The 13,839-nt window shown below is 37.2% G+C and overlaps 2 protein-coding genes across 3 annotated transcripts in view; both read left to right on the top strand.

The window, feature by feature from the left end:
• The window catches only part of LOC121860125 (NADH-cytochrome b5 reductase 2-like), a 30,534-nt gene extending 25,734 nt beyond the window's left edge, over positions 1-4,800 (top strand). For both annotated transcript variants that reach the window (XM_042357159.1, XM_042357158.1), the window contains one exon: positions 1,693-4,800. In XM_042357159.1, coding sequence (XP_042213093.1) covers positions 1,693-1,865 — 173 coding nt within the window. In that variant the 3' untranslated portion in view covers positions 1,866-4,800. The remainder of the gene's footprint in view (positions 1-1,692) is intronic.
• A 3,959-nt stretch (positions 4,801-8,759) lies between these two features.
• The window catches only part of LOC121860124, a 56,607-nt gene continuing 51,527 nt past the window's right edge, over positions 8,760-13,839 (top strand). Inside the window, exon 1 of the mRNA XM_042357157.1 lies at positions 8,760-8,797. The gene's annotated coding sequence lies outside the window, so the exon portion shown is untranslated. The remainder of the gene's footprint in view (positions 8,798-13,839) is intronic.

The raw sequence follows: 13,839 nt of genomic DNA, 5'->3' as shown, positions 1-13,839 counted from the left end.
GGGAGTCTTTTTCTATACATATGTAGTATTTTCTCGATTTAACGAACTAATTCGATCCACCCCTTTCTGTTAAATAAATATTTCCACTAAATCGAACTTTCCGTTATTTTTGCTCGATTCGGTGAACTAGTTCACTAAATTGAGCGTGATTGTTAAATTCTGCGTCAAATGTGCTGCTTGGTGCGTGTGGTTTGTTTACATCTGCTCGGTCTGTGTCCTGCCGCCACCGTGTGTGTTGTTCACTGTTACCTCTTGGTCTACATCTCAGTCAACTAACTACTGTGCTGAGACATCATGCTGAAAGTCTCTCAGAAGTCTCAGAAAGGAAGTGGAGTGGGGTAGAAAATCAAAAGAGTGCGACTATCAATTGGAAGAAAGTTTAAAAAAAAATGAAAATAAACCGTGAATAATGTTTCTATGTACACATCATGTGTTGGAGGTGTCTTCGTAGGTGGAAGCATATTAACAGAATTAATCTCGATTTAGCGAACTAGTTCACAACACAAATCAAGCAAAAAAAAAAAAAAAAATTCCTTCAGCTAAATTGAAAGTTCATTATGTCGGATTCCGTTAAATCGAGAGTATACTGTATACAGTGAACCCTCGCTTTACGCGGTTTCACTTTACGCGTTTCTACATTTACGCGGTACCCTGCCAGAACCGGAATTCCCACTTTACGCGGTGCATCTACTCATATACGCAGGTGAAGTATAATTTTTTTATTTAGCTCATAAAATTCATACAAATTATCCGGCCAGAATATAATTTCCATTGCTGGAATTCTTACAATTTGATGATCATTTTGAATATAAGCATCATAGATTTTGCATTAGACATAAATTTTAGATCTACTTTAAGTATTTTGTTTACTCTGAGTAAATATGTTATCTTTTGTGCAAAATAATATATGACATTTATATTCAAAATATTCCTGGTCTTACAAGGAATCCAGCAATGTCAATTATATTATCCTAACTTTAGTTTGAGGTATTATTTGTTACTATACCTTAAAATCTAGTGGTTTTCCCCCAAACATTTCTCAGAGAGGGAAGAGCCAGGAGTGTGAGAAGAGGGGGAGGGAGTCGAGTCCATTATTTGAATCGACATTAACTTGGCGACTGTATTTCTCTATTTCTCTTTAGTATTAATTGTGTGCATGTACCATCATAAAATTAAGATGTTATTTTTACTAGAACATAGGTATTGTCGGAAAAAGTGGAGTTTGGGGGTCAGCCGGTCTCTATTTCATTTAATCCCATATGTTATGTTGTTCACTTTATGCGTTTCTCGCCTTACGCGGGCCTCCGTGGGTTCAATTGATCGCGTAAAGTGAGGGTTCACTGTACCATACTTGATTTAGAAAGTCAGACCGTCAGCAACTAATCCCCTTCCCTCCCTCCCCTCAGTTAGTCTGAACAACCAAGGGTTTACTTGAAGGAAAAGGGCAGTAATATAGTCAGGCGTGAAATGAAAAGTCGCAACAATAATTGATGCACTTGTATATTAATTACAAAGTCATCAATAGTACTATACAATATTTGACTATTGATGTAAATAACCTGATTTATCTTTTATAAGTACAATATTTAAATGTATATTGTATTTAACCCTACAGCACCATAGCATTTATCAAATACTGTACATTACGGTCCATTTCTGGGGATTTACTGATGAAACTTATTTCATTTAAAGGATGGAAATACAGCAGTGGATTTTTGAGTGCAGATATGATCTCAGAGCATCTATACCCTCCCTCTGATGACACCTTGATCCTGATGTGTGGGCCACCTCCCATGATCAACTTTGCCTGCCTCCCCAATCTGGATAAACTGGGTTACTCGCCCAGTATGAGGTTTGCTTACTAGACATAGTAGAAAAGATTCTCAGTACTGTGTGCTCAAGTGAGCCCAATGACTATAGATGCTAACCCTTCAAGATCCAGCAACTGACAGCTTATTTTGAAGAGTGTTAAGTTAATAATTTTATTTGCAGTAAAACTATTTATTGAATGCATTTAAATGCATAATAATATAAATATATACAGTATATATATATATATATATATATTGAAAAGATTCATATAACAAGAACATATAGAATTTTTTTTAGGTAAACCCATTAAATTAAAGAACAGGGTAAAATATAAGTAAAGCACCAGGCTAACCCCTCCAAAAGGTTACTCAATCAGGTGAAAGTTACAAAACACTGGCAATTGGACCTGCATCAGTTTTGCACTCTGGTTGTGTGGCAAGTCTTCACAAAGTTAACGGTGTTGAATATCATTAAATTTACCAGTTGTAGTTAGTTTGATTTATTGTGGTAAAAAGCATGAGGTGATTAGGTAAATGCAAGAGTTTGTTCATTATTTTAGTGTGATTTTTAAGTACATGTGTTTGTGAATAACTTAATATGTCAGCATTGTTCCGTTTAGGAGTTCCCTATCCTGAGTGTTGTCATCTGCATACTAGTTTGGCTCTTATAAAGTGAAACAGTCATCACTTGTATAAAAACAAAAAACAAAAACAGTGCAATAAAGAATTACAGTAATTGAAAGGAAGGAGAAAAAAAAAGAATGAATAGAAATAAGACAGAATAGAAGACAATGAATAACTAAACAGAGTACAATGGAGATCAAGCAAAGAGGCATTTGAGGGTTGTTGTGTGAATATGGTCTAGAAGAGAAAGGACACTCCTCATTGTAGAACTAACCAAGTCAACCAATCTTATGTTATTTATAGCAGATATAAATGTAAAATTAAAGTATCGGTAATATATATGTCTCGGGTGAAAAATACTCTTAATATATATTGAAGTCAGATCATATATTGGAAAGATTACTGTACTGTACTGTATATAGTCTTGACCTGGGTGTTGTGGGGTAGGAGAAGAAATTGTTTTAACAAGAAGTATTTTATCTAAAATTGTTTGATAGTTAAGGTTTGAAGCGAGTTTGTTCATGTTTTTCAGACGTGTGTGCTGTACAGGGTATTATAATATAACTGTGTGGAAGCTTTATGCTTTTTATATTTTAAGTAGAAGTACTTAGGAGCATTATCTGATCTGCTTTGGAATATACGTTTTCATAGTCTGTAGTACAAGTATGAGCATTGTTATGTCTTGATTTTGTCATTTTTCACACACTTAAAACATATCCGGGTTTGTAACTATATTAAATCGATCCGATATGAGACTTCCTTTCTTGGTTCTTCCCTAACCCTTACATTAAGATCCTTTGTGGTTTTTAAGAATGAGTTACTTGGTTTGACTTACAACCTAGCAAAATTTAACTTAAGCCTTATGATATTAGTTTATTTTTAATAAATTTCACTACTGTATATGTTTACTGGGTAATATATATTAGGCATTAGAGACCTTATTTATCTACTGTACTTGTATTGCCCTGGTGACAGTGTAGGCCATAGTTAAACTAGGTTGACTAGTGTGAAGCTTCGACAAACACTAATCACTAATTATCAGAGGCTCTGCAAATCAGTGCTTGAACCACTGTGAGCTATGCTGTACAATGGTCTTGATCAGTAGCTTCAGTAACATAATTCTTGAAGGAATGAAGTTAAAAGACCCACTAAGGTAAATGTGATAAGTGCTTTTACAGTGCATCAGGTTATACAGTAACTAATGCTTCCATTTTTCTCAGATAGCAAGACATAAAATATGACTTGAGGAAATACTGGATTCTTATAGCATTAACTGTTATTATGATGCACTGCCACCTCATCTTTGACTCAGAAGTTCCTAAAGGAGTTCCCATTTCTTGAGGGAATGCCTTTCTGAAAACCACTTCCTTGAGTAGTTAACCATAGATAAGATCTCACTCCATGACTAATTTCACATCGCAAGTCATATGTCAGCACCTCGAGAAACATTTACTGAAAAATTTCACCTGCTGTTAAACTATCACATATGAGATATACTTCCCTCTTTCCAGTGATGCTCTCATATATACAAAGCACTCGTCACCTGTAATACTCTTGTCTCTTGTTTGTTAAGCCATCACATGTAAAACACTTGCTACTCCTGCACTGACAAACATGAATTTTCGGAAAGGTTCAAGCAAGCCTCCTCAAGCATATACATTTTCACAAGTAGAATAAGAAAAAAAAATCAACAAATTACTGAACGTAAGAGAATATTGTTTAAACTAATACAGTGTAACGAGATGTCTAAGGTGTTGTATACTACTGTACGCTAATGTGACTGTGGCCCCCAGATAGTGGCACCAGATTACTTCTCTCATGACAAAGCCTTCATGCAGTAGGTAGCTGAGCTAAGCAGTTTATGTAGTTTAATTTGGGTTTTTACTGATTTTGTTTTGGTTTAGAAAAATGCTCTTGTTAAAGTTACTGTATGTATCTTGAAAGTTCTCATCATTACTGCCAAACAAGATACAACTTGGCTACATCATAATTTGTCATGCAATTTTCACTTGATTACTCCCAGAAGGTTACTATACTGTAGTAAGTTATAAAAATCTGTCCTCTTCGAAGTCTTACAGTTTTACCTTAAATTTTTATCATTAAAATAAAAGAAAATAAATATTTTTCCTTGACAGGTTTGGTATTCAACTTTATAAGATTGTTATGTATTTTAGAAAAAAATAAATATGAATATTTTCTTCATAAGTACCATAACCTAAGTAAAATAATGGTGTGCATAATATTCATATTAAACTCTGTAAAGTACTACTTGGACCAATTCCAAGGTGAGAATAATCCAATCTGATATTAAAACTGTACGGAAATTATGTGAAATTAATTTGTTAGAAATAAATATTTGTTCAGATAATGTTTTTCTTTACAAAATCTCCTTGAATGTTACAACATAAAAATCATGAACATGGGAAACTGAAATCTGGATTCATCTGGTATATAAATAAAGTTTATAAAGCTTTGCCATTATCTTTAAGCTTTGTAGCTGTTATAACTCCAACCTGTTTGAGATAAATTATTAGTATAGTTTGGATGGATGACCCAACGGTGAGCAGATATTACATCAGCTCAGTGTGTTCTGTAATACTGTGGTGGTTATGCATACATTACCATAGTACAGTACCATATAACAAGTGGCGAGTACAGTACTGTACATATGTGTACCTGATGAACATAAACTTACCAAATACTGTAAAGATTTATATCTAAATACAGTACAAACATACATTGATTATGAGAAGGTTCTGCTCCTAATAACCATTCATAAATTTTGTGTACTGAATGTGATATTTCCATTGACATCCATTATATAATTAGAGGTACATTGTTACAAAAAATATCTGCCCCAAACCTTACTCATAATGACATCTCAGGCAATTTTAAGGATGTATTTCATGGGAAACAAGAATTATATTATGAATAAATAATAATATGGGCACAAAACTTTATTTACTGATAATTAAAGTACAGCGTAGTAGAGAGATGATCGTGCTAAACTCCTCTACAAAGGCTGATAACTCCAATGTTATTGTAATTTTGGATAAAAGCGACTATAAAGATAAAATGAATTCCTTACTAAGAGATGAAAGCACTTATTGTGAGCTTAGAGAAGATCCCCTGGAAAATGTTAATAAGTTATATAATCCTAAAATGAAGGAGTTATTGAAAGAGAACCCAGATCTCATTAAACAGTTCTCTCAAATCAATCCCACTTTACCTTGTATGTATGGATTGATCAAAACACACAAGCCTAATAATCCATTATGCCCTATCGTGAGTTCTGTGGGTTCTGTTACGTACAAATTATCCAAGTGGTTAGGATGCTATCCCCTCTTACAGGCCAGTATATCTAATTCACATACAGTACTGTATACACAACAGCAGTGATTTAATTGATAAATACAAGAAACACAATTAACCATGTGAATTAATAAGTTTTGATGTCAATTCATTTTTCACTAGAGTACCAGTGAATGATACTTTCATTCCTTAAAGATAAATTGCATCGGTTAGATTTGACAATTGAACATGATACATTTCTCAAATTGATAAAGTTATGTATTACTGACAATGTTTTTAGAGCAAATGGAAAGTCTTACAAACAAATATTTGGCATGATCATGGGTAATTGTCTTTCTGCTCCAGTAGCCTGTATTTATATGGAGTTTTTTGAAGCTAGATTACTACCCAACAAAAGTGACTTTATTCCTTAATGGTATAGATATGTAGGTGATGTTCTTTGTCTTTGGCCGAGAAACAGGGACCCACTGGAATTTTTGGACAAGCTTAGTGATCTTGTCCCTAATATTACCTTCAAAACTTAAAGAGAAACAAATGGATCCCTTCCATTTCTTGATATGCTTATCATGAGTGAAGGTCATAGCAATAAATTTAAGGTGTACAGAAAGCCGACACAGGTTGACAGCTTCATAGATTTTTTATCGAGTCACCATGAGTCTACCAAAATGTCATTTTTTTCTGCCATGTTGATGAGATGTTTACGTATTTGTGACAATTTATTGAAGAAGAACTGCAACACATTCAGTCCATTGTGCAAAATCTTGGCTACCCTTCATTGTTTGTTTACCATTGTCTTAAAAGGGCTAAAACATCCCTTTATTGTACTCATACTAGACAAGTTCCTACATTTAAGAATATTTTGACTACCTTATCGCAATGAATTTGTTCCGCTAGTTCGGTCCCTTAAATTACTAAACATTAATGTTGTTTTTAAGTATGACTCAACTATTACTAGTACTGTGTGTTAATTAAGAATAGCCCAACCTTGAATGTAAATGGAAGTGTTTACTGCATTCCATGTAGCAATTGTAATGGTAATCATGTCGTTCAGACTGGGAAATCATTACAACTTAGAACAAAACAACATAAGTACAATATTAGAACAGCATCTGAAAGCAGTGCACTGTTTGTTCATATAAGAAACAATAATCATCTCATATATATTGGGAAAACAGTTTAGAAGTATATAAATAAAAAATGTGTCACAGAAAGACTTATGGTTGAAGCAAGTTTAATTAGGGAAATGAATTCTATAAACCCTAGTGATGGTCAGTACAAAACTGATAATATATTACACAAATATATTTGTCAATGGCCCAAGGTTAAAAATGCTTTGAAAGCATTTGAGGTGGATGAATAGTGGGTTGTAGGGTTTTGTGATATAATGTTGTCTAGCACTCAGGATGGATGGAAACTCTAAGGTGGTTTTCTTATATAATATAAGTTATATGGTAGACAGTCTGGTGCTGGAGGTGCCGTGTGGTGAGGAGCTGCTCAGTAGACACGTTCGGTGAGTAGCGTGTTGAAGGAGGTAGATGTGCAGGAGCTTCGTTAGGGAAGATGTTGCCTGTTGCTGGCCTCCAGGTTGAATGAGAACGGGACAGCGAGGAGCTTGCTTGGAGGAGGTGTTGCGTGTTCAGGAAGAGAGGCCAGAATGAATCTCAATGGAGAGACAGAGCTTATATACACAGCAGCCGTGAGTCAGCCGTGAGTCATGGTGGGAAACCCCTGGAAGTAGCCGGTCTTTTGGCTCCGTTGCTAGGATACTGTGGCATCTGGTGACGCCCCCCCGGGCCGCTCGTTTGGTTGCTAGGGAAGACGTAGCAGGTGGCATGCAGCTACGCAGTTGTAGGGGAGACGTCCACTACAATACTCCCCCTCCCCTCCCAGCGCGGCGGGAGGCTGGATGTTGTCCGGGTTGTGTCTCACACATAACACATACCGGGCAAGTGTACGTACGACTCGGCCGCTACGTGTAACAACTCCGTCTAGTGACACAAAACCTGTGGGAGAATTAGGAGGAGATAGAGGGTTTGGGATTAGAGGAGGTTGTACAAGCAATGGTGGTTGTGCTCCTGCTGCTGCAGGGGCTGCGTCAGGAGGAGGGTCCATGGCAGGAGCAGGTTCTATGATAGAAGGGAGGTCTATTACAGGTTCAGGTTCTATGACAGGAGCAGGTTCTACAGCAGGAACAGGGTGTACATGAGGGTGAAAAGAGGGTGCCCAGAAATGTCATGGGCGTGGTGTTGCTGCCGGTGGTAACTGCGGGTAGACTGGTGCAGGCGTAGTTTGTTGATGGTGCTGCTGGGCTGGGGGCCCGACGGGTAAGGTGGCCGGTTTGACTCGGTCTATGCTGACGGTGTCATGTCTGCCATTCCGGATAATTGTCAGGAACTTTGCTGAACGGGTAACCACCTGGAAGGGTCCATCGTAGGGGTGTTGTAATGGGTTGCGGTGAGCATCATGCCTGACGAAAACATACTCGGCTGTGAGTAGTGCAGGAGGGATGTGTTCAGGGCGCCGAGTAGGCTGGCGTGGAGCAGTAGTTCTGAATGCAGAAACTGCTTGTCGTAGCTTTTGGAGTAAGTCGTGACGAACGGCTTGAGTGGTTTGGTTGGGATCAGGAGGAAGTGAGAAATCCCCGGGTAGCCGAAGGGGCTCGCCTAGTGTCAGATCTGCTGGGCTACAGTCCATATCCTCCTTGTGTGAGGCACGGATGCCGAGGAGCACTAAGGGAAGCGCATCAGTCCAGCTGTAAGAGTCGTGCTGTGCCTTGAGTGCGTCCTTCAGCTGCCGGTGAAAACGTTCTACCATGCATTGGAATACGGCTATGCAGTTGTAGGGGAGAGATCCACTACAGGGTTTTGTGTAGTTACTGGTGGTCGACAGGTTATAAAATGTTCAGTATTTATGTATAATTGGAATGCCATACCGTAGTTGAAATAAATAAATAATATTTGTAATTTATAATCTGGCGCCTCTACCTCTGATAAGATAAACTCAATATCTTATCACTTGTAACCACCACACAGGCTCAATCTTTCTCCAAGGTTCGTCCATTTGTGATATTTATGGTCTCATTTATGGGAAAATATATGTATGTTAAATAATGATAAGGTAAATAACAAACAAACGGGGAGATTTGTGTCAGATTATTATATACTACAGTTATAGTATACTGTAAATAAGAGTATAATACTTGTACTATTATTTACAAAAAATGTTTGGGTTACAATTGATATATTTTTAAATAATATCATAAGAAAGGGGAACATAAAACATTTCTAAACAATTGCATAGTTATCCTATAGTTAATAAGAGTTTAAATACTTCATAGAGGAACAATCCTTCCTTCTGTGGGGGGGGGAGGCCTAAGAGCTAGTGTTAAAATAATACCACAAACATAATCACCATTCACGTAAATATTTATTCTATTAGTATTTCCAACCATATAAACAAAAAACAAAACTAGATTAATAATTATTTTTATGATAATTAAGTTAAATATCATTAAATTTAGATAATAATAGATTAAAACTTGAAAAGTATATCGGTTTTGTTCGTGGTAGATTTTCAAGATCAGTGGTCTTGTTAAGGCAACATTATCTGTAGTGAAAGTTGAGCAACACGTGAGTTTTTGTGTGAGTTTTTTTCTCGTTTCCAGGTTATTTTCAGGCTACTGTCATGTTCAGCTTATGAGCACTCCATTTAGACAAAGTAATATCGCTCCTACAGTAACAAGAGGTTAAGAATATGAATACATTGTGAAGTACAGTACAGTATTGGTGAAGGACACAACTGGACATGCTAAGTGTACTTGTAGGAGGTCTTATCCTCAGTAACAAACTAAACAACCAAATATTTTACCTGAATATTGTTAGTGGACAACCTATATTATCTACGGGATGCAGTTCACTAATTACATATCTTATTTTATTGATGTTTTTCAAATAATATACAAGTTGGTTCAGTAAGTAGGCTGTGGCGTCCCTCAACAGCCTCCTCCCTGCTACTGCAACTCAGCGGCGGATCCAGGAATATCAAAAGGGGGGATCCAAGAAGTGGTACATTTATAGCAGTTCACACAATTATGTTAGAAAGTACAAACTATGTTTTTCTACATAAGAACATAAGAATGGAGGAAACTGCAGCGGGCCTATTGACCCATACTGGGCAGTCCCGTTTACACCCAACCCCTATTGCTCATATAAGCATCCAACCTGTGTTTGAAGCTATTCATCGTATTCGAGTTAATGATGATATTTGGTAACTTGTTCCATTCATCCACTACTCTGTTTCCAAACCAGTGTTTACCTATTTCACGCCTAAATCTAAATTTGTCTAATTTAAAACCATTGTTACGAGTTCGCTCCTGGTTGGATAGTTTGAGTACCTTAGTAATGTCCCCTTTGTTTAGCCCTGACTTCCACTTATACACCTCTATCAGGTCGCCCCTCGCTCTACATCTCTCGAGGGAGTGCAAATTAAGATGCTTTAACCTGTCTCTATACTCAAGGTTCCTAATGCCCGGGATTAGTCTTGTCATTCTCCTCTGAATTCTTTCCAAGGATTCTACTGTATATCCATTCTGTAATACGGTGACCAGAACTGAACTGCGTAATCCAGGTGTGGTCTCACAAGAGCAAGATACAGTTTTAGGATGACCTCGCTAGTCTTGTAACTAACACTCCTTTGTATGAACCCAAGTACTTTATTAGCCTTGTTACGAGCAAAAACAAGGCTAATAAAGTACTTGGGTATGTGTTTTTTTTTTGATTGGTTCTGACCTTGATGTCTGTCGGAAATTGCCTGGTTTTTTTTAGTTATCGCCCCCTCCTACCCCTAACAAGATAGGTCCTGTTGGTAACTAGGGTTTGGGGTTGGGGAGAGAAACAAGCATTTTCCAACAAAGATGATGGCCAAGTGAATACAAAACACACCAAAAAACACGAGAAAAACATATAAACCTCATACCAATTATGAATGACCTAACCTAACCTGACGTATCCTAACCTAACCCAACCTAACTCAACTCATGGTGTTTTTATGTTACCAGACTCTGACAACACCATAAGATCTAAAAAATGCTATTGCTTGTTTGTGTTTTCCCCCCCAAAATGCTCAATTAACTCCATATACTGTAATTGAAGTGACACCCATCGCGGACTTCAGTGGTCAGAAATGAATTTAAATTTCGGAGCATTGAGACCCAAAATCACAATCGAATCTGATTGGATAAAAAATACCGTGAATTCTAAAGGCAGAAATCACAATTCATTTTAATTGGTGAAAAAAAAAATGAATGCTTTTGATTGGCTGCGTGACATGTACGGGAACTCACGCGCATGGCGATTTATGAAAGGAACACCCTGAGTGGGAGGTCGGGTAGTTGATAATGGCTGAAGATTAATGGAGTTAAATAGAGAAAGATTGGCATGTGGGATCTCTTGTTACTCTACATTCCCGAGAGTAATGTAATAGAAGAAAATTATCTTAAAATTAGACGTCTTTTTCGAATATGATAATAGATCTGGGGTAGGAATGGTGTGTGAACTACAGGTACTATAAAAATACCCAAGAAGTTGTGGGTGAGGGAACATAGCGAGCACAGAGGGTGCACCCGCCTGGGGGGGGGGGGTGCATTTTGAGGCCATTTTGAAGCCATGTTCATTTTATATTAGAAGATATTCTTAGGTCAATAGTAATTACTTTTTACTATATAAAAAATGCCTGAACACAATACTGGGTTAATATTGATGAATGACCTGCTGACGTGTTATATGTTTTGATGATTATTTTCTTACTATATTTTCATCTGTGAGTTCTGATATGATGATAATTTCTTGTGCAAGTGCTTCGTTTGGTAGACATTTAGGCGGCTATGTGCGCACTAATTTGTCTTCTGAGGGTAATGCGGCGGTGACGTCTCATCCCAGGATGTAAGCGGCCAATCATATCGACGTATTTCAAAACACTCTACTGCTTGGGCCAGATCAACGCCAATGCTCAGTGTATGCTTTATGAACCTTTCTGTAAAGTTACACCATATCATAGTAAGTCCAGCTCCCGATTACCATAGGAAGTTAGGTAGGTTTGATTTAGAAATAACTTCTTTTTAAGACATTTGCTCCAAATACGAGCGTCCACTATAAAACACAGTGAAATTGCATCATTTTTATAATAATTTTCTATGAAAAATCGGACGCGGGTCAGTCTTCAATAATTATCGTGCATTTTACCCATAACTGAGATATCGGTAGTTGAAAATCACAAAACTAGTATTGTAAATGTAACACTTTACCTTGAAAAAATATGAATATAACTTGATGGGGGAGAAGGGTGATTTTGAGGTTGATAACATCGAGCTTTTCTTCAAGTGTTATAGCCTTTCTTTTACGATCACCGCCGGGAATGCGATCACCAGAATGCTTCTTGGAGATATTCTTCTTTTCCATATTCACAGTTAATACCACGAACTTGGAGAAATAGTAAGCAAAAATATCTGAGGACGCTTCAAAACAACCCACGTGTTTGAACTGATCATGTGATGGAAACAGAGCGCAGGTGTAAAACGCTATTAGTCCACACTGCGAAACATTATTTTTATTTATTTTTTTCATGCAGTATTTATGGGAACAGCTAAATTTGCAAATAAAGGATGAAATTTATAGTCCTTATCAAATAACACTTCACAAACAAAACACATGAATCAATTGAACATGTGATGTCGAACGCAAACTGTAAACACTGCATAACCCCGCGACAGTACACTTAAAACGTTCGAGTGGAATCGCGTTACAGCCAACACGCGTTTTACAAATATTGTTCTTCTATTCATCAATCGTGTTATAGCCAATTCGCGTTGACAAAACACGCGTTGTAGCAGACATGACTGTACCTCCATTGTAAGTCGTTCGGGGAGGGAAACATCATAGAAGATAAGTGTCTCGGAATCTTTTATATATTTGTCAATCATTTGCTTGACAACAATTATTTCAAGTTCTGGAATAATCAGAGACCATGCACTCCTCTCAGTCTCAGACCTCCATAAAATATCATGGTGTGAAGGTGTGGAACAACTTACCCCCACCCATCCGAGCAAAGACTACGCTCCCTTCCTTTAAATCATCTCTTAAAAAATATCTATTGTCTAAGTACAATATGAATATTTTTTTAATACAGGCATCCCCCCCGTTACGGAACCCAGGGTTGCGGAATTTCGCTCGTATGGGATTTGTAAATTATGACCAATAATTTTGCGATACGGCCCGCAAATCCGCCCTTACGGAAATTGGGGTAAATTTTAACAATTAAAAAAAAAATCTATATAAAAATAAATTTTTTTGTTAAAAACTAGAATTTGTTTGGTGTGGATTTCTTGGTGTTTGCTACCGCCAAATGTGGCGTCGCCATGCGAAGTGACTCCATTGTTTACATCCAGTGTGCGCGCATGTTTCTCGCCCCAGCAGTTGGATTTAACTTTTACAAACATACAAGAAGTGCAGTACAGTGCAGTACAGTACAGTGCATTACCCTTATTCAAGATGACTGGAAAGAGGCCATCAAGTGGAAGTGACCACAGTAGTGCAAAAAGAAGCCACAAAGGCATTACATTGGATATTAAACTTGATGTTTTAAGAAGATATATCATAAATTATTTAATGTACTGTATTGTATGTATTTATAAATGTTTATTTTCATTCATAAAAGTGCTTGAATTACTTTTTGGGGGCCGAAAAAAATTCCTTAGGAACGCATCTCCAGTTTTATAATGGAAGTCAGTGGGAAAATAGGTTTCTCGTTACGGAATTTCGCGATACGGTCAATTTTCCGGGGACGCAACCCTTCCGTAACGCTGGGGATGCCTGTACCTACTTTATATTCCTGCTTTTATTATACAGTAAGATCTCATATTTCGCGCGATTTCATTTTACGTTTTGAATTTTACCATCATTACCTAATGTAACCAAGTCTTATATTTGGTGAAAAATATCGTGAGTTTCATGAGATCCAGCCAGCTGAATGCTGGCCACCGTCTTGAATGACGTCACAGCCTTCATACCAGTTACAGTCATTTCTGCTACAACGCGTG

The sequence above is a fragment of the Homarus americanus genome, unplaced genomic scaffold (genome assembly GCF_018991925.1).
Source record: "Homarus americanus isolate GMGI-L3 unplaced genomic scaffold, GMGI_Hamer_2.0 scaffold5831, whole genome shotgun sequence".
Taxonomy (NCBI): domain Eukaryota; kingdom Metazoa; phylum Arthropoda; class Malacostraca; order Decapoda; family Nephropidae; genus Homarus; species Homarus americanus.
This window is presented reverse-complemented; position numbering and strand designations above follow the sequence as displayed.